This window comes from Parasteatoda tepidariorum, chromosome 11, assembly GCF_982258835.1.
Source record: "Parasteatoda tepidariorum strain Cologne lab strain chromosome 11, Ptep-v5.0, whole genome shotgun sequence".
Classification (NCBI taxonomy): Eukaryota; Metazoa; Arthropoda; class Arachnida; order Araneae; family Theridiidae; genus Parasteatoda; species Parasteatoda tepidariorum.
In genome coordinates, this window is record NC_141765.1 from 92,344,619 (window position 1) to 92,364,102 (window position 19,484).

Consider the following 19,484-nt stretch of genomic DNA (forward strand, 5'->3'; position numbering starts at 1 on the left):
CCGTTTTTACGCGTCTTTTGCTTCTTCTTCAACATCTTTCGTTTTCTTTTTCCACGTCTTTCATCTTTTTTTTCTTCCTTTAACGTCTTTCGTCTTCTTTTTTTCTTTAACGTTTTTCGTCTTGAACTTCTTCCGTCTTCGTTATTTACCTCTTTATTTAGTGTTTCGTCTTTTTTCTACTTTTCAAAAAAATCAAATCCACTTCTTTAGCAATTATTTTTCATCTTCAAAAATCAATCATCTTCAAAAGCAATTATTTAGCAATTATTTTTCATCTTCAAAAATCTTTCTTTTCTCGTCTTGGCATGCACTAAAATTTTAGGCAACTGTTCCATGACTTAAGATATTCTGCACATGTTGTTGAGTTGTTAGGTCCTTCTTGATTTCTTTCTTTGACCACAATATACGTATTTCCTCCTTTAACTCTAGTTATTCTATAGGGCCAAGGTACTTTGGTTTCAGCTTCAAATGAGGTCCAAATAGAATTCTTTTAATGGCAACTAAATTTCCAACTTTGTAAGATTTCGGCTCTTTTCTTTTTAAATTATACGTCTTACTATTTTCTTCTTGGATTTTAAAAATCTGTTGTTTTGCATCTTTTCTCAATTCTTCTCTTTGGACTTCAAAATGAGCATGGAATTCAATTTCAATCATTTCTTTTAATTTTCCCAGTTTATTATTCTTCATTTTTGTCCCAAAAAGTAATTCGAATGGAGTAGTGAATTTTAAGTATTAATGGAGTAATTATTAATGGAATTAAATATTAATGGAGTAGTGAAGTGATAATTTTGAAAGAATTGATCTGATGGCCTGATTAATACGCTCTACTTGTACGTTTGCTCTTGGAAAACATGCTGTTATTAAGTGTTTAATATTTTCTTTCGAGCAACAATCAGCGAATTCGAGCAATAATCAGCTTATCGAAGAATGGCATTTGGGGAAAAACGCCTCAAAAAATTAATGTTTTCATAAATAATATAATTGTTATTGCCCCTGTCTCTTAATTGCACAATAAAACGCTCTCTTTACCGAAGAAAAATGTACGCAAAGAATTCCTTTACTTTACTTATTTTACTGAGCTTTCTAACCCCTCTAAATAATAGCCATTTTACACTATATTCTTTAAATTGCCTCTTTCATTTTTAGAAATATTTACAGTATAATTTCCAATTTCTAACATAAATTGTCACTGACAGACATATCTATAATTACACAGAAGAGATATATTAAGCTTTAATAAAAAGGGGGAGTCTACAGATGGAATTTTGGGAAAGTCTCTTAGTTTTTCCTCTCCCCAAGGACTAGAACTTTCAGTGTTTTGAACTATTTATAAACAAGTAAATTACGATTTATTAATAAATTTGAGCTTATATTTCTTTCATTTATTTAGATTTAACTGAAGCTATTATCTGCTTTATTATCAACAATCTTTACTCTCGTTTGATATCTTTCAAACAAGAGAGAAAAAAAAAGGGTAGTTTCAACTATTGGCGAGGAAGACGGTGGGTACAAAAATACAAATTTTACTTCACCTCATACTGGACACATTTATTGTGTCTGTAATTTGGATTCCAATATTATTTACGGGAATTTTGAAATTGATAAGGGGTTCTGTTCCTCATGAGGAAAAATCACCGTGTTATGGAAGAACAGCCTTAAATCATTTTCATATATTTGTGGTTTCCACAAAAACAAGAGAAAACTTTACTCGCATAATCTCAGGTGTGGGTAAACACTACATTGGTTTCCACCTAATTATGGGTCAGATTTCCCAGAACTATTCTTCTCCTCAATATAATTTTATGACAATCCAGGATTATTTTCAATGAACGCAACAGAAGTTGACTGAAATGTACATAAAATGCACTCTTTATTTTTACCTTCTGGTGTTAGACAGAATTCTTCAGCTGAATATTATAATTCGGAAGAGTAAAGTTCAGTTTGTCTATTTCAAAGTTTAAAGAGAAGTTAATTTTCTAGTGTTAGGATATTTAAATTCTTCCATTATTATCAAATCTTCTTCTTTAAAGTCAGCTTTTTAAATCATGTCTAAGTTTATTTTTCTCAATTCTGTTCCTTGGTTTTTTCAAAAATTATTTCCTTTTCTACTGAGGAGGGAAGTATAAAGGTTGATCAATAGGAGAATCGTTTTTCCTAAAATCTCGTGTTCTACTTTCAGAAGAAATTGAACTTTAACTAATTGCGTGCATCAAACGAAAACAACAAAATATCGCCATTAAGACTCTGAATGGCAATAGCTTTCATTATGTTAAAGAGAAGAAACATAAAACATTTTCCCCTTGAAATTGACATGGGTTAATATAGCTTCATTGTCTCCATAGTTTATAGATAGGGAGGTTTTGAAGTAAATGAAGCAAAACCAGAAACGAGTATTTTTAAATTGGTTTAAAAGTTGTAAAATATGTTGTATTATAAATATATATAGCACAATAAAGACAAAAAGGATAAAAAGAAAAAAGAGAAACACTGATAAAATGAATAAGTTCTATTTACTGCGGATAAGCTGCAAGTATATAGAACTCATAAATTAAGTTAAAAATATAGAAAAAACAAGGAAAATAGAAAATATTAATAAGAAGAGAAGAAGAAAAATTATTAAAATAAAATATTTTTAAGAAATAGTAAAAAATATTTTTAAAAAATGTATTAAAAAGCAGGAAAACAAAAAATGAAAAGATATAGTCTCTTCATCAACTCAAACACAATTTTTTTAAAATAATTGTTTAATTTTCTAAAATCATTAAAATTGCATGATTAAATATCAACCTTATTATTCATAAACTTCTTTAAATTATCCAGTATAATATTATTACTTTGAGCACATCCATTTTCGGACCAATCCTTGATAACACAAATCAAACGGGCTTCAGTAAGAATTCGCCATAAAACAAACTTATTCCCCCATTTACACTTATAACTCCATTTGAGCTTCTGTTTTTATATTTTGTATTCTCGCAATCTTATTACAAAAATATTTTAAATTATTCTTGAATGATTCCAGTACATGTAAGTTCATTTTAAATTCGCTACTCGCTTTATAGATTTCGTTTTGCCTTACCTTACTTTACTTGCCAAATCCTTACTTTTAATACTTCGTGTTTGTATACCTTTCGGCACGTATAATTTCATCAGTTTACTCTTTTGACTTCATTGAATTTCATTCGAAAAAACATTTTTAGTAATATATCCGTACTAATTCTTTCAAACAATTGATGTTTTTTTAAATTTTATATAATTTTTTGTAGGATAACTACAGTTCTGTACATAAAAATGTATTTAGTTAACCTCAGCACCTAAAATGGTGATAACACCGACATTCTTAACTGGGTAGAGAAGTGTTACGATAGTTATAAGAACTTAATGAATTTATTCTAAATGTACTCTATATTTATATATTTAGGTATGGAAAATTATCGGAAAAGATTCGTAGAACAGCCCCTGGTGAGTTTCAGTGTCAAGTGTTTTGTGGCGGTAAAAGATGTAAATATGACAGCGCTACATGGCATAAAGAAGATATGGCAGTTAACGGCATATACTCACATTGGTAAATAATACTTTTTTTTTTATACTTTTGGTTATAACCTAAGACATTTCACTGAACTAAAAATCGAAAATCGTTCAACTTTTTGAAGAAAAAAGTAGAAACTCAAACAGAACCTTACATTCCTAATCTAAAAAAATATCTTATAAGTTATAGTTGTCACTAAGCCTCCCATCTTTTAAAAAGCAACCTGTCGATTAATAGTGCTGCTTCTTTTTTATATTTTATCCCCTTTATATGAATGATTTTTCAAGAGTGAAACATTTGGATGTCTAAAATCTTGACTTCTACATTATGGTCAGTGATCAGCAAAAACTGTTTTAATTACTGACTGTAAAAATAAATATGTACTCTTAAAGTTATCATGATCATAAAAATAAAGAGCCAATCGGAAAGTTTTTCTCGTTCAATGTATGGCCACTGACCATTACTTAAAGTTAAAGTTAGTAAAGTTACATTATAAAGTTGTGCTCACGAAAGTTACCTTCAGTTCGAGACTTGACGCTGTTTAAAATTAAGGCGATTTGTTTATAAAATCCGCGTAATCCATTTGCCCTGAAACGAGTGGAAATAGTGAAATGCTGCCATCTGTCGAGAAGTAGCTTGTTTGTTATCATATCAATGGTCGCCAATGTAGTAAAAGTGCGAGAGTGAAGCCTTTTTGAACAATGACTGGATTCAAAAACTAGGTTCCTTCATTTTGATGTAACAACCATAGCAAAGGTTATACTTCCGACTTGAGTAAAGAAGTTTAATATAATAACGATATAAATTAACACTACTAATTTTGCTGAAGTTCATTATGATTACGGGCTCTTTAAGTTCTTTGCATAAATTAACATTCAGTATTTTACGGAAATTTTTTAGAGCGTACTTCAGAGTGGTTTGACCATCGAGACTCTTAAGAGTCATTAAACCCAAGTAGCACAGGGATATTGTAACAGCTTTAGTCTACATCGACCGACATAGTCAATATTGGCGAAAATCGACATTGTGTTAACGATATTGTACGATTCCCGTCGATTTCAAATTAAAAGTCTGTTCGTAAAACTTTTCATTTTAAACTTTATTGTGTTCTTAAATCAAAATTAATCATTTAAAAGACAAAAAATGACGTCAAATTGTTATAATTCCAAAAAATAAATTTAAAATATAAATTTAGAGATATCCGAAATGCTGAGAGATATCGATCGACGTTCCCCAACGTTTATACAATATCGAACAATATTGTTTCGCGATAGTGAATATACGTTATAAAAGGGGTCCATTTTTATATAGTACAATGCTTCGCTACGATATTGTACAATGTTCAAAGCTAAGTTTTTACGATATCGTTTTTGTGAATTGTGCTACTTGGGAAGCCTATACGTAATCAATAAGCAAATACCTAAAGAAATGTTGCAAACAAAAATTGTGTCGTCTACAGAAACTTTAAATTATTATTTATGAGAGAAACAAAAAAAAAAAAACAAATTTTAACTGTTACCTGAATTTAGTTTGAACCATTAAAGTGAACTATCTACAAATAATTCTATTATTATTTTGCTTAAATTTTTCTAAACATTTTTTCATGTTACACCTTTTGATTTGTTCTCTGGCAAATTTTTTCGTCAATGTTGTACAATTGTTTTTATGACCAGCGTTGACAGTAGACCCATTTTAGGGTTTGCAACTGTCAATGTTCATTTCTATAACCGTGCAGTTTCAAAAAAAATACAGAGCACAGGGTGATTTCTGGATCAAATATTGAGTCAAACTTACCATCCTAGAGACCTTTCTGATGGCACTAACCCTCATTTGCGTTACGCGGAAAAGAAAACCACGAAAACTTCTCCCAGTTAGTCAAACGGCAGGGGAATTATAAACCGTGACCCGTCTACCATTGGGGATGTTTTATGCCTGCTCCATGTTTGACCCGAGCCAGGAACAGAATTTCAAACAACTAGCCATCGCTAGGATTCGAACCTGTGTCACGTCATTGGGAGGCTCATTTATTATGATAACTTACTTTACCATTCTCTCTGCACAACCCACGGTATCCTACACCAGCATGTCAATGCTTCATTTCAATATTTAAACATCATTAGATGGCGGTTCGATATAATTTCGAATAATGTCCCACAGAAATTTGACTTTCAATACTATTCCAAGCATATTTATTTTAATTTGATCCGGTATATTTATTTCCAAGTATATTTATTTTAATTTTGTAAACCAGCATTTAATTCAATTATTTGTATTAGTCATTACACTTTCTGATACTAGGGTTAAATCCTTATCCATGTTAAATTTATAATTTTTACCACTTCTTAATGGCATTCAAACATTGCAAATAAATTTCAATTATTAAATATTACATTTCGAAATAATAATTTAAATATTTATTTATCTTAACTCTAAGCACAATTAAACAAAAATTTAAATTTTGTCCAAACAATCAATAAATTATGCATACTGTGATATATAATACAATAAAAAGATAATAATTCCTTAAAATAATTTTTATACTAATTATAATAATGATTTTACTGAATCAAAAGTGAAAATATTTAATTTTAAAAATATTATTTTTATTTAAAACTAAATAATATGGTAAACTATTGAATAATTTCAAAAAATAAAAATATTATCAAATATAAATATTAATATAAATGTAATAACCATATAATTGTATTTTAAATTATTCACAATATGAGCATGAATATAAATTTAAAAGCATTTAATTTTTAAATTTTAACTGTTATAGAAAAGTTCAATCGAGAATGAATACCATTTCAAAAATAAAATAAACCGCACAATCGTAAAGCAAAAAAAAAAAATAAATAAATAAATAAAATCTATCTTTAAACACTCAAGCATATTGCAAATAAAACTCGCGTTGTTAATTTGCTGATTCCGTAATAAATTTATGAGACAGTTTAGCATTAGGCGATTCTCGTTGAATCGAAATTTATGTAAACCTTATTTGTCTGTTTCACAACATCGTCAGTTTAGAAAAACATTATTAATGGATGATAAAATCCTTAAATCGTTTTGTTTAGTAAGACACATTTTCGATTGAAGGAAAAATCTCCGACGTCTCGCGTGACTCACACTTATCGGAAACTCTTGATCCATTTTGTTTTGATTTCCTTTTTATTTCAGGATGTCATATTCAGCACGTTAAAGTAGTCGATAAGTCAGTTTTAACATTTAATTCCAGCTGTATTCTCGCCTTAGTGAGAATATTTTTTTAAATTAGCTATCAAGTTGAAATCCATACTTCCTTTATTTTTCGGTTTTTATCAGGATGTTTCATGTCTCAGCATCAGGTAACTACAGGTGGTTATCAAAATAATGGAAACACCCTAGATTTTGAAGGCTTGGGAATTGCTGTTCTGCCGTAAATGTTCTCTTTACGAAGGTATCTCCTAACTGTAACTGTTGACACTGGAGAATCCAGATGCTGATTGAGCTCTGCAGTCACTTTGGCTGCAGTTGTTTTCTTTTTCGACATTACAATCCGCTTCAATACCTGTCGGTCTCTTTCACTCAGCTTCTCCTTCCGTCCACTATTTTGCTTTGCTGAGCTTGTCTTTCCGCGCTGTGTGTATGCTGTCATTACTTTAGACACCGTACCTCTAGAAACACCTAAAAGCTGGGATGTTTCGATCACTGTTGCTCCAACTAGTCGGGCTCCTACAATTTGGTCTCTCTGAAAATCTGTGAGGTCTGACATTTTACGCTTCTGACAAAAAATCAAAACGTAGACAACTCTGCTAAAGCTCTCTCATACCACCTAATATATGTACTTTTTATATTAAAAAAAAACTGGTATCTAAGATTATATTTTAATGCTTATGAAGCGAATTCTTAAATGTCACTTTTATTCACAAGTGTTTCCATTATTTTGACAATCACCTGTATTTAAATCACAGGAATTTCGTGGCCTTCAGAAATAACTTCTGTTCTATTCATCATCTACCCCCAGTCGTTGCCTCTGAAACTGGGTTCGCCCTCAGACATTTTGGTTCAGATAGAGGCTGGTTCTGAGATTCATTCAAACTGGAAGCAGTGGAAAAAATTTCATTTTATTATTATTATTATTATTCAACTACCTTATCCTGCTAGGTTTGTAATGTTAACAGCCATGGTCAGATGCTCAGGAACTCAGGTAAACAGTTGGATGGAAAATGAAGTTTATTTAAGTGATTGTAAAGAGATGTAAGAGCTTCACATCGTCTATTTAAGGCCCAAATCGCGTTTCGAAATCTGTGTGCTTGAGTTTTTATCCTAGGGAAAGTAGCGTAAGTTTTTCCCTAGATTGTTTTAGGTCTCAAGGAAAAAGGGGGACATTATAATTGGTCTGTTAAAAAGTTGAGGGAATTAAGGTCTTTCTCACGGTTCCATGAAAGGGAGAAATCAAAAATGATAATTAACTTGAAGCCAAAAATAGATTAAAAGACAGGATGTAAATATTAAAATGTGAGAAAGAGCATTTAGATTAGAATAATAAATTACGAATAAGATTTAGATAAAGGAATAACATAAAAAGATTAGTTTACGCTTGTAGCATCCCCCTCCCCGAAAAATTTTAACAACTATCTAAAAATCATAAAAAAATTATTATGTATTTGCAATACTTTCCATGTGATAGAAGCACAATTAAAATGGAAAGAATAAAATTTGTAATCTTAAAATTGAACCAATATTTAAAAATAATACGAATTATAAAAAACACACTGATGTAAACAAGATAAAAATTTCACACAATGTTACTAATTTAACACACAATTCGCTGCAGATAAGTGATTGTAGGCTTGATTTACATTTAAATGTTTTTTTTAAACTAAATTTTTTTTTCTCTTTGTACCCCACAATTTTAATTCATAAAATATATTGAAGTAACTAATAATGTGATGGTTTTATTTACTTTTGCATCATTATTATGTTGTTTTTTTTCATGCGAAAACAAAAACCAGCACAATTCTTTATTTTCTAAATAATAAAATTTAGATTAAATCATGGAACTTAAAAATACATTATTTTCCGAATCATGACTAAATTTAAGTTCATGGATATAATAATTTTACTTGGCAAATATTATTTGCATAGGGATATAAAAGTATATATTTCAGATTCCAGCTGCCATTTCTTAATTAATGTAATATATTTACTTGCTTTTTGAATACAGTTTTAAAATCACTTTCCGTCAAATTTGTCGATAAACAAAGAATTTATGTTGTACTGTGCGCAAAATAAAAAACTAACCACCCTGAATACCTTTTGATCTAATGATCGGATCTCTACGTTCTAGGACTCATTCTTAATAGTTCGAGGAGGTTACCTCAAATGTGCTGCTATAATAGTGCAGACGATATTTTAAGTTACGAAATAAGACACTAAGTAAGACGTACTTTCTCTGAGATCCAAAATTCGGACCGCTCTTCTGACCAAACTATTGAGACCACTATTTGCCTATTCTATTTTCCTCTAACTATTTAAATTATTTTGTCTGAGAAAGGTATTTGAACTAAATAACTACATTGTTGAAGTTGATAATAATATTTTTTTTCCTTAAACTTATTTAGATATTACATGTACATGTATTAAGGTATAGAGAATTTTTCCTACTCAACATGTATGTAATAAAAAATGAATAAATAAAAACCTTTTTTTTATACATACTATATATGGGTCATTCTCACAAAAACAGTCATTTTCATGTCCCCAGTATATTTTATGTTTGTTTTACAACTTACGAAAAAAGACTTGTCCTTCAGAATGCAAGCTAACAAAAGAATAAAAATAAAATTATCAATTTTTATTTTTTATTTATTTTAGGTAATTAAAATATACCAATATGTCATTCCCTCACTTGTCCCCACTGTTGATTTAAAAAAAGAAAAAATTGTTTCTGAAATAAAAATAAAAAAATTGACAAATTCGTGTTTTTTATTTCAGACTATTGAAATATAGAATTCAGAAAATCAATTTTAAATTTATTTTCTGATAAAAATATTAACACAGCACTATTTTAAACTTTGTCCCTAGTGATTCGCGTCATTCCCTCACAACAATGTTCTTATCACCTGCAATCTTCTTAGAATAAAAATATTTTAATAAAAACTTTAGCAGTTAACAACTGGCATCATAGAACAAAATTGCAATATGTTTCCATCTTCAACTTAAAGAAGCTTTGCTGTGGAATAAATTTGAATGAATCAAACCAGGTAAAAATTTTTACATTTGTCATTCCCTCATGTCGTTTTTTAGAGTAAAATAAAATACAACTTCATCGAGAAAGTGATAATTATATGTTGCTTTCTTGTATGAATATAATGGTATGTGATTGATTTCAGAAATTAATTAGGCCTAACTGCTATTTTTAAATTTTATTAAATTTGTCATTCCCTCACTAGTGTATAAAGTGAGGGAATGACGCTAAAGTGAGGGAATGATTCAAGATGAGCATATTATAAAAAAATTTTTGTTCAATCGTGCCAGCCAATTTTATTTCCCAAACCTTTAAAAACTATTAAGTATATAAAACTAAATTATAATAAATGTTAGATATACTTAGTATGTTATCATTTTCAAACTTGAGGTAGCTGTCACTTAGAGAAAAACATGTATTAAAATAAAATATCATTCCCTCACTTTTTAAACAGTGAAATTAATTAATTTATTTAAATATTAAGCATAATTTATAGGATATATACTTTCTTTATAATACCATTACATATTTCTATTAATATAAAAAGTTTCAAAGCTTTTTATTCACTTTACTTTTTTGGGATTTTATGAACTGAAAAATGACAGTTTTCGTGAGAATGACCCATATACAGTTACAGAATTTTAATCTTTTGTACTAACATATTATGCAACATTCTTCTTATTTAAGAAATTTAAATATTTTATTTTTACTTTTTGACCGTAAAACTATTAAAACAAGAAAATAAAAATTTCTGCACCCAAAACTGTTGTAAACTGATCAATACTGAAAGAAAACACAAATAATTAAATTCGAAAAGGATAAAACTTCTTTGAAAGCATTCTATTAATTTGTCTACGTATTTCTTTCTCCTGACCTTTTCCATTTCATTTTAAACTTCTTCTGCGCATTATAGTAGGGGGCGTTGGTTTTTCAGTTTTTAGTGTTTTCTTTTCCTCTACTTGCTTTTGAAGTTGATGCTTGACCTGTGACTTAGTGAGTTTTTATTTTTCTGATGATTTTGATTGATTTTCTTTTCTTAATTTGTTAATATTTGAATGTATCTTGTTTTTCCTGGACCTCTATACAAAACCATTGGGGTACTGAGGGATATATTTTAAGCATTTGCTTCTCCCTCAAATAGAAATAGTTTTGTTTTTAATGGCTACCGAGGCCGGTACCCCCTGAAGACGTCGGCTTCGGTGTTCATATTTTTATTTTTATTTCATTCGTTTCTTGTAAACTGATCAAATCTGTCAAGTGAGATGAAATCTTTCATTGGAGGATTAAAGCAATTTTTTAATTTTGCAGTATTTTGAGAACAACCTGCTTTCTGAATACATTTTTAAGGGGGAAAAATGAGAAAAAAGTGAAGTTTCGGTCAATTTTAAAATTAGAAATTTATACAATATTGGGAGTTTTAATAAGAAATGCCAAATTATATTTACTCTAAAAAATGTAATATTTAAATATTACAAATTCGAAAATATTTTACTGAAAGTCATTTAACATAGAAAAACCGGAGTAATGTGAATAAGATATATCTAAGTAAATATTAGAAAATGATGATTTTGTAAATAATTGAGATGCATAAAGTATAAAATACGTTTCTCGAAAGTAAAAAGCATATTTTCAAACAGATGATAAATAAATATATAATTAAAACTTATAAGTCAAGCAAGGAAAAGGAAATCACATTTATTTAATAAAGTACTCAAAACTGAATCGTTATTGTTTTATAATTATTTCTAGAAACTTCACTAGAGTGATATTTACTGCACTGCACCTATTGTTGTGTTAGTAAAGGTATTTTATATCCATCGTTGAACAGCCGACCCAATTTTGGGTTTACAACTACTAATGTTCAACTCCGTAGCTTTGTAATTTTGAACCCAATACAATTTTGAATCCAATCCAGAAACTAGCGAGCTCCTGGATCGAGTATTAGGAGATATCTGCCTTCGTGGAGGACTTTTGGAATTAACTAGCCGCATTTGCATTATATGGAGAGGAAAACCATGAAATCTTCCCACGGTTCTGACGGCAAGGGGACTCTAACCCATGATGATATGACCCACTGAGGATATTTTACGTCAGCACTGTGGTTTGTGCAAGCCGTATTCAGAATTCGTCACTGAGACCGTCGTCATCGCTGGGATTCGAACACAGTACACCTCTTTGGAAAGTGAACGCCCTATACCCTGAGCCATCACGATTCTAGTAAAATTATTCAAATTTTGCAGCATTGTAAAAGTTTTAAAATGCATTTTCATGGAAACGCGTAAACAGATACAATTTTGGCGAATTCACTTAATCGCTTTTTTAAAATTCATTATAAAATATATGAGTTCTAATGTTACTATCGTTTGACATGCTTTTTTAATCTAGAAATTTCACGAGAAAAAATCGTTGGTAGATAAGATTTTATATGCACCAAAGAGCCATTACATTATAACCACCCTCCATCTATAACAATAGACTCACCCAGGTTTTCATGGTTTCTCGCCCAGGAACAATGTTTTCATGGGGCACATTAGGACCCATAATCCTCATACAACAATCCCTGACGTCTGTAAGCTACTTAGTTGCAGACCAGGTTCACCCATTCATGGCAACAGTTTTTCCAACTGGGGATGGTGTTTACCAACAGGATAATGCACCATGTCATAAGGGTCGAATTGTCGAGGAACATTCCAGTGACTTTCAAGTCATGTCTTGGCCCCCAAATTCACCTGACCTTAATCCAATAGAGCATTTGTGGTCCTACTTGGAAAACCAAATTCGTGCTGCCACGCTACCCCCTCGCAATGTGAGGGAATTGCAGGACCAGTTGGTGAGCGCTTGGTACCAGATATCTCAGACTACCTATCAGCACCTTGTGGAATCAATGACACGGCGGGTGCTACCAGTTTTGAACAGAATATTTAAAAATTCCAAAGGTAAATTCAAAACTTTATAAATATTCAGAAAGAATAAATTTACAAGAATTAATAAGTTTAAGTCTTAAAAATTAGTAAAATCATTGGGATTAACATAATATTAAAAGGAAATTGAAAGTAAAAAAGTATTAATAGAAAGTTAAAGTGTTGAAGAAAAAAAATTATCTAGAAATTCAACACATTTAAGAATCTTTTAAATGAAATCTTCTAATCATTTGAAAACAAAATAAAATATTCCAAATTTCGCTCAGTAAGAAAATTAAATAACCCATCACTATTGTGCAGTGATAAAATAATACATTTTTGATAAAAGTCAACAGTAAAATTTCAATTAGTTCATGTGTCAAGATTGAAAAAGCAATAAAATTTATGAGATTCGAAAAACTTTCTATGCTTGGAAAAAATTTTTAAATATTCCCCTTACTTTTAAATGATGACATTTCTCTAACAACTGATAAAAAAAAAAACATTTATTAGATAAAATCATGAAAAGAAGGTGGTGAAGGGGGGGAATGGTTATCTATAAAATACTTTTTCAAGCTATAAAACATCATAAAAAAGCAGATGAGAATGTTAAAGTTTGCTTAATGTAGAAGAATAATTGTAAATCAATTAAGTAATATTGTGACAAAATTAGAAATTGTAATTAAAAAAAGTTAAGTTGAAAAAAATTAGAATAGAAATAATAATGCTTATAATAGAAATAATAACAATATTTATAATAGAAATAATAATAATATTTAAAAGTAAACACGATTTAAAAATCATTTGAATACTCTAATTTATCAAAAGTTGTGAAACGATAGTGAAACATTACAGATTTTTCTAAGTTCGAAAAAAAAAATAAAAAATGTTCCTATTACTTTTCAGTGAAAAAACTTTGGACCACTGATAAAAATCAAGATCAACGTTTTTCAAATTAATATAATCTTCACTAAAATAAATGCAATTAATGAATTATATCAATTCATTCAATGATCAACATTATACTAGAAAAAAATTCTAATGCCCAAAAAATAATAATAATTTGTACTCTTTTGATGCTACACCAAAATATTGATAAAAACATATTTTCCAATAAAAATAAAGTAGTATACCCCTATTAAATAAGTAGGTAGGACTCATTTTTACCAGCAATCTTCTACATAAGTATGTGGCAAATGTTCCTAGGATACTTTTGGCGTAGGTTCGATCCCCACACTGGACAAAATAGAAATTCATTATAAGGAATAATTTTATATCCAATAAATAATTAAATCCGATACATATTAGATTAATAATTAATTTATTAATCACAACTAATAGTATTATATAATTCTAATATTTTTTTAGTTAAAGAAAGCTTTTATTTAATTTGATTTATTTACTTTTTCAAAAAATAGTTTATTACAGAATTAATTAATATTAATTTTTAGATATTCATAATTAATATTTATTTTATTTTATACTCATTCAAAAATTATGTAGATTAAAAAAATTCTTTATTAAATATTTATTATTATTTTTAAAAAATATACATTGCTAAAAGTATAATATTCTTTAATTCATAATAATTAAATATATGAAATCAATTATTTTATTTTTAATAAATCCTTGACGTTTTTAATAAATGATGCTCTCTTAAATCATTTATTAATTCATATGAATATACACAATAAATATAATTTTCCTTTTTATTTAATAATAATACAAATTATTTTTAAATATAAATTTATTAAATAAAATTAACAATAGTATTAAAATTATCTGTATTAAAATTATGTGTATTAAATAGATATATTAAAAGAAACTAAGTTTATAGCTTTAATTTATTCTAGTTTTTACATTCGATAGAGACATCAAAGTAACAACACGTGCATGATAACTGCCATTGACACCCGGAACTTTAGGGGGCTTTGCCATAACTAACCTTCTAGTAGGTGTTGGCTTTGCTGTATGAGACGAATACCTGCGATTTCTATATGAACAGTCATTCAGTTACTCTGGCAACGTCTTTATTGTAGCGTGTAGCATTGTAACGTTCCTTCTAGATTGTGGTTTATTAAATTTAAAAAAGAAAAATTTTTTATATCTTTTCTTATGCAACCGAAAACAAGATGGTATCCTTTTTTTAAGGAAGGAACATCCAGAACACATTTGAAAAATATTTGTAAATAAACAGTAAAAAATATGTATCTTCTTATTAGAGTTAAAACCTAATGCCTGAGAAATAGTGTTACTAAATTTATTGATATAACCTGAAAGGCCTATTTAAACTTTACATTCCATAGTTTTAAGAATCATATTACTTCAAACATTAAAATGAACGAAAAGTAGAACATAAAGCCTCATAATTTTATATAGTTCAATTTCGTAAAAAAAGTTTTCCGACAACAATTTTTATCAAAACATTTTAAGTTTTAATAAAAATCATTATTTAGAAACTAAAAAACGTAAAATAAAGAAGCTTACGATACAAGACAAGAAAGAAAAGACCAATTCTAAAAATTCCTTACATTAAAATAAACAACTTACATGTTTTTTCTTTTTTAATTCATAATCGGACGTAGAAAACCATTCTATAGAAAACTATCATCAAATAAGGAAAAAAAAATTTAAAAGTAAAATTTTATATTTTATAAAAATTAACACTTACCTGCTTTATAAATCAGAAGAATTCTAAAATGATTTGTTCTTCGATTTTTGTTACAATTTTTAGTGCTACGAAAATGCGTCTTTGGAATTTGCCAAAAATAGAACAAGATGCAATTTTATTTTTTCAGGAGCGAAACATTTTGCCCACCGAAATCCGATAAACTACTTTGATTTTAAATAAAGTGTTTTATTTTATGATTTGTCGCAAGAATTTTAGGTATAGATTGGTGGCACTTTAAAACCGCCAAATCTGTAGTTGCGGTGGCGTTAATACGTAAGTACCGAATTTTTATTCCATACTTTTTTGAATCATATTACTTCAAACATTAGAATATGCAAGAAGTATACATAAACACATAATGTTATACCATTTAATTTTTCAAAACAATTATTTTAACAACAATTTTTATCAAAAAATTATAAACTAAAAAAAGGAAAAAAAAGAATTCTTAGGGTTAAAAAAACGATTTTAAGAATTCCTCATATTGAAATAAAAAACTTCCATATTGTTTCTTTTTTTATTCTTATAGTTCTTAATCAGCCTTGAAAAGCCATTCTGTAAAGAACTTTCATCAAATGAGAAAAAAAAATATTTACAAGCAAATTTTTTATTGTAAAAATCATTACACTTACCTGATTTATAAATCCAGAGAACTCCAAAATGATATGTTCTGCGTTTAAAAACTTTATTCTCAAATAATCAATACATAGTTTATCCCTTCATTACTTTTAGATAACATACTACGCAACAAAATTTTATAATTGTAAGATCTTGATATGAATTTGAATATGTAGCTAAAAACAGAATAAGTGAATTCTAGTTGAAATTATTCTTTCAAAACTAAAAAATACTTACCAAGAAAACGTTAAAAATTAATTAAGAATCAGCACAAATGGCACTATTTCAAGTAATTTGAATAATTTTTTTTTGTTGTTTTCCGAATTATATGGATACAGAAATATATACTATTCTATAACGAAGAAGAATATTCTATAACTATTACAGTTCTGTACGTTCTTGGTCTGAAAGATATCCCAATATTTTGGAGAGTTTTTTCAAGTTCTTCGGCTTTACCTTAGGGAAATTTTGATTTTGATTTGCTGCTGAGCAAAGGGCGTCTGATTCTGCCAATGATTTTGATGGAACTAAATGAAAACGTGATAAATTAATGTTTGATATTTTTAGGCTCCCACTAGAGGGCGTACTCGAGCGTTGCAATCGCGAATAATAATACTACGAGGGGCAGACAAAAATCCAACAAGATATTTCTATAAATAACACTTATTTTTAATATTGCAGATGTACAACTAAACTCAACTCAAACCAAAGAGAACAGCTAGTTTCGGTTTCAAAACCATACATTAATAAATATTATATTTATTTTACTCATTAGGGTGATTGCATAATAGATTTAATAGATTAATTAATAATTATAATTACGTAATTGATTCATACAAGATTAACACATGACGCCATTACTTCATAATTGACGAATTCCAACCGAAACCGTCCAACAACGGATTTAACAAGTGTTGCCATCGTCAAAAAATAATATTAAAATGACAAAAAAACTAATATTAAAACTCAGATGGGCAGAACTAAGCAAGTGGGCAGAAACAAGCTCACTTCCAGTTCACAACATATTTTCGTTTCACTATGGCAGAAATAATTACTCCTTGACATTCTGACGTCACTTCCGTCCCTTAGACCTGTCTACTACTCACAAGTTAAGATTTTATATCTGTTGTGTACAGTATCTTAATTTATTTGAATTGCGGATTTTTGTTTTAAATCTGATTAGATAAATCAATTAACAAAAAAAATTGAGAAAATACTTTTGCTCCTTGGTTTTTAAGCCACTGTATGTTTCTCAGTGCGGGAAGATTATTGTATTCATTTTATGATGTTAATAAATATTTAAGTAAGAAAAATAGCTTGTTTTATTATGTCCGATTTTGCTCAACCATGTCTGTTCTATCATACTTCCAAAATAATTATTAATTTAACTTCAAAAATATAGAGCTCATCCAACTGCTTCTTAACTTTTTTTGGTTGGGGCTTTTCAATGGCCCAAGATCTCTGGGTTACTATCAGAAGTAGATTTACGTCTCACTCATCCATCGCTTCGGTAGAACAGTATAACCATGTTTATCAAAAAAATTGAGTGTTAATTAAGGAATATTTATTTTACAGGATAACGAATGATATTTTAGCGATGGCAAGACCAAATACAGAAGCAATAGAAAAATATAATGTGATTCAGCAATTCAAAGAGTAAGTATCAAATTTTTTAAATTAGTTCTTTTTGAACAGCTTTATCAATAAAAACATTTCTTGAACAAACCATTGTGATATTAGTTTTATATCTAATTCCTTTCTAGTTGTAGAATGATTGATGAAGAGGAATTTTTTTTAGCACCTCATTCAAAAATCTCTTATATGTCGTAAACTAATTTTTAAGAAAGACAAAACAAAACAAATATGCAACTGAAAATATTAAGAACATAGATATACTAGAGTGAGTAGATTTGGTGAATGAAGAGAAAGACTGCAAAATAAAATAAAAATAAGGACATACATGAGGGCATGAAAAAACTTGAATAACTTTTGATGATTTAATAATTATTGTTCTAAAATTATCTTTGATTATTTCCTACGATGTGGTGATTTGCATTCCAGTAAAAAAAAAGTTCTAGCAATGCAACTTCAAAAATTTTTCGATTCTCTTGAAAAGTTCACAAAATCTGGTGCAAAAAGTTAAATTAACGTTTGCGGGTCAACAATTCTCTTGGCTAAACTATTGAGACCTATTTTCTAGATTGCGTCTAAATCCCTCTCCCCTCATATTTTTAGGGTCAAAAAAGGACTGATTTCGTAACTTAAAATGTTGTTTGCAAAAATTAATTTACATATTTAAAGTTGCGCTTTTGGACTATTAAGATTGAGTATGTGAATTTCCAATCATTAGATCAAAAGTTATTTTTTGGTACATTAAAATTTGTTCACATTTCATAAACCGAAAACGATCGATTGAATAAAAGTGTTGTGAATAATTAAAATAACACCTTTAAAGTAACATTATTTATAACTGCGAACTGTATAGTTGAATCTGCAATGCACCAAATAAAAAAAAATAAAAAAAAACGAACCACCCTGAATAACTTTTGATCCATCCCATTTTAGGACTCAATTTTAGCGGCTCGTAGGGCTGGCCAGAAATATGCTAATTAATAAGTGCAAACGATATTTTAAATTATGAAATAAGACTAAAAAACGTACTTTCTCTGAATAAACATACATATATGATCTTCATAATTTGGTCAGGAGAGTGCTTCAAAATTTGGACCCCATAATGTTAATTTTACTTTTTGCATATTTCACTATATCTCGAGAGTTTTTTTTAAACAAATTTAAAAATATATCCTACTGAATAATTAGAAATCTCTAACAGTCCCTCTCAATATTTCAAACAAATAAAAAAAATTTGTATGACTCATCATCGAATTAAATTCTTAAAAGTTAAAAACGAAAAAAGAGATTAAAAATGAACAATATTTTTGTAAATATTCAGCAGATATTAAAAAAAATCATTTTATGCATGAAATTTAGAGACTGTGAACTTAAACCTTTTGTGACTGTGCATTTTTATTTATCAACCGCAAAAGCTGGATCCCTTTAATGCGCATGGGAAGCAAAGTTATGATTAAACCAGGTAATCTTTTGTGCTTCGTCTAGTTTTTAATTTTCTTTTAAATGCTGTGAATTTAATTTACATATGTCGTAAAATGTTTATCTGACCTAACAGCAAACTGTGGCCTTCACAACTTTTCAACTTGAGGTGAAGATATATTCAAATACCCTGGAATGCAAAACTGCAGGGTGGAAATGCTGAAAGCTAGCACCTTTTCTGTTTATTCAGAAACGCATTTTCACTGAGAAAAAATGTTTTCTTTTTTCAGATATTTTTAATATCTGACCCTCAAAATAGGGGGAGTAGACAAAATTTGGGAAAAAAATTTGTCAAAAATTAGGGTGCTAGGAAGTTATATACATTTGCAGTCGTCCCAAAAATAGATCAACAACTATCCTTGTAGCAGAAAGAGAAATTTACTATAACCATACTTTAACTGAACTGCGTAATCGACAAGAAAGAAA

General features: G+C 28.8%; 1 protein-coding gene across 4 annotated transcripts in view; it reads left to right on the forward strand.

Moving 5' to 3' along the window:
- LOC107455726 (protein tyrosine phosphatase domain-containing protein 1) overlaps positions 1–19,484 on the forward strand; it is a 113,305-nt gene that overhangs the window by 54,599 nt on the left and 39,222 nt on the right. For all 4 annotated transcript variants that reach the window (XM_016073396.4, XM_043048992.3, XM_016073395.4 and 1 more), the window contains 2 exons: positions 3,422–3,565; positions 17,523–17,603. In XM_016073396.4, the coding sequence (XP_015928882.1) occupies positions 3,422–3,565; positions 17,523–17,603 (225 nt within the window). The remainder of the gene's footprint in view (positions 1–3,421; positions 3,566–17,522; positions 17,604–19,484) is intronic.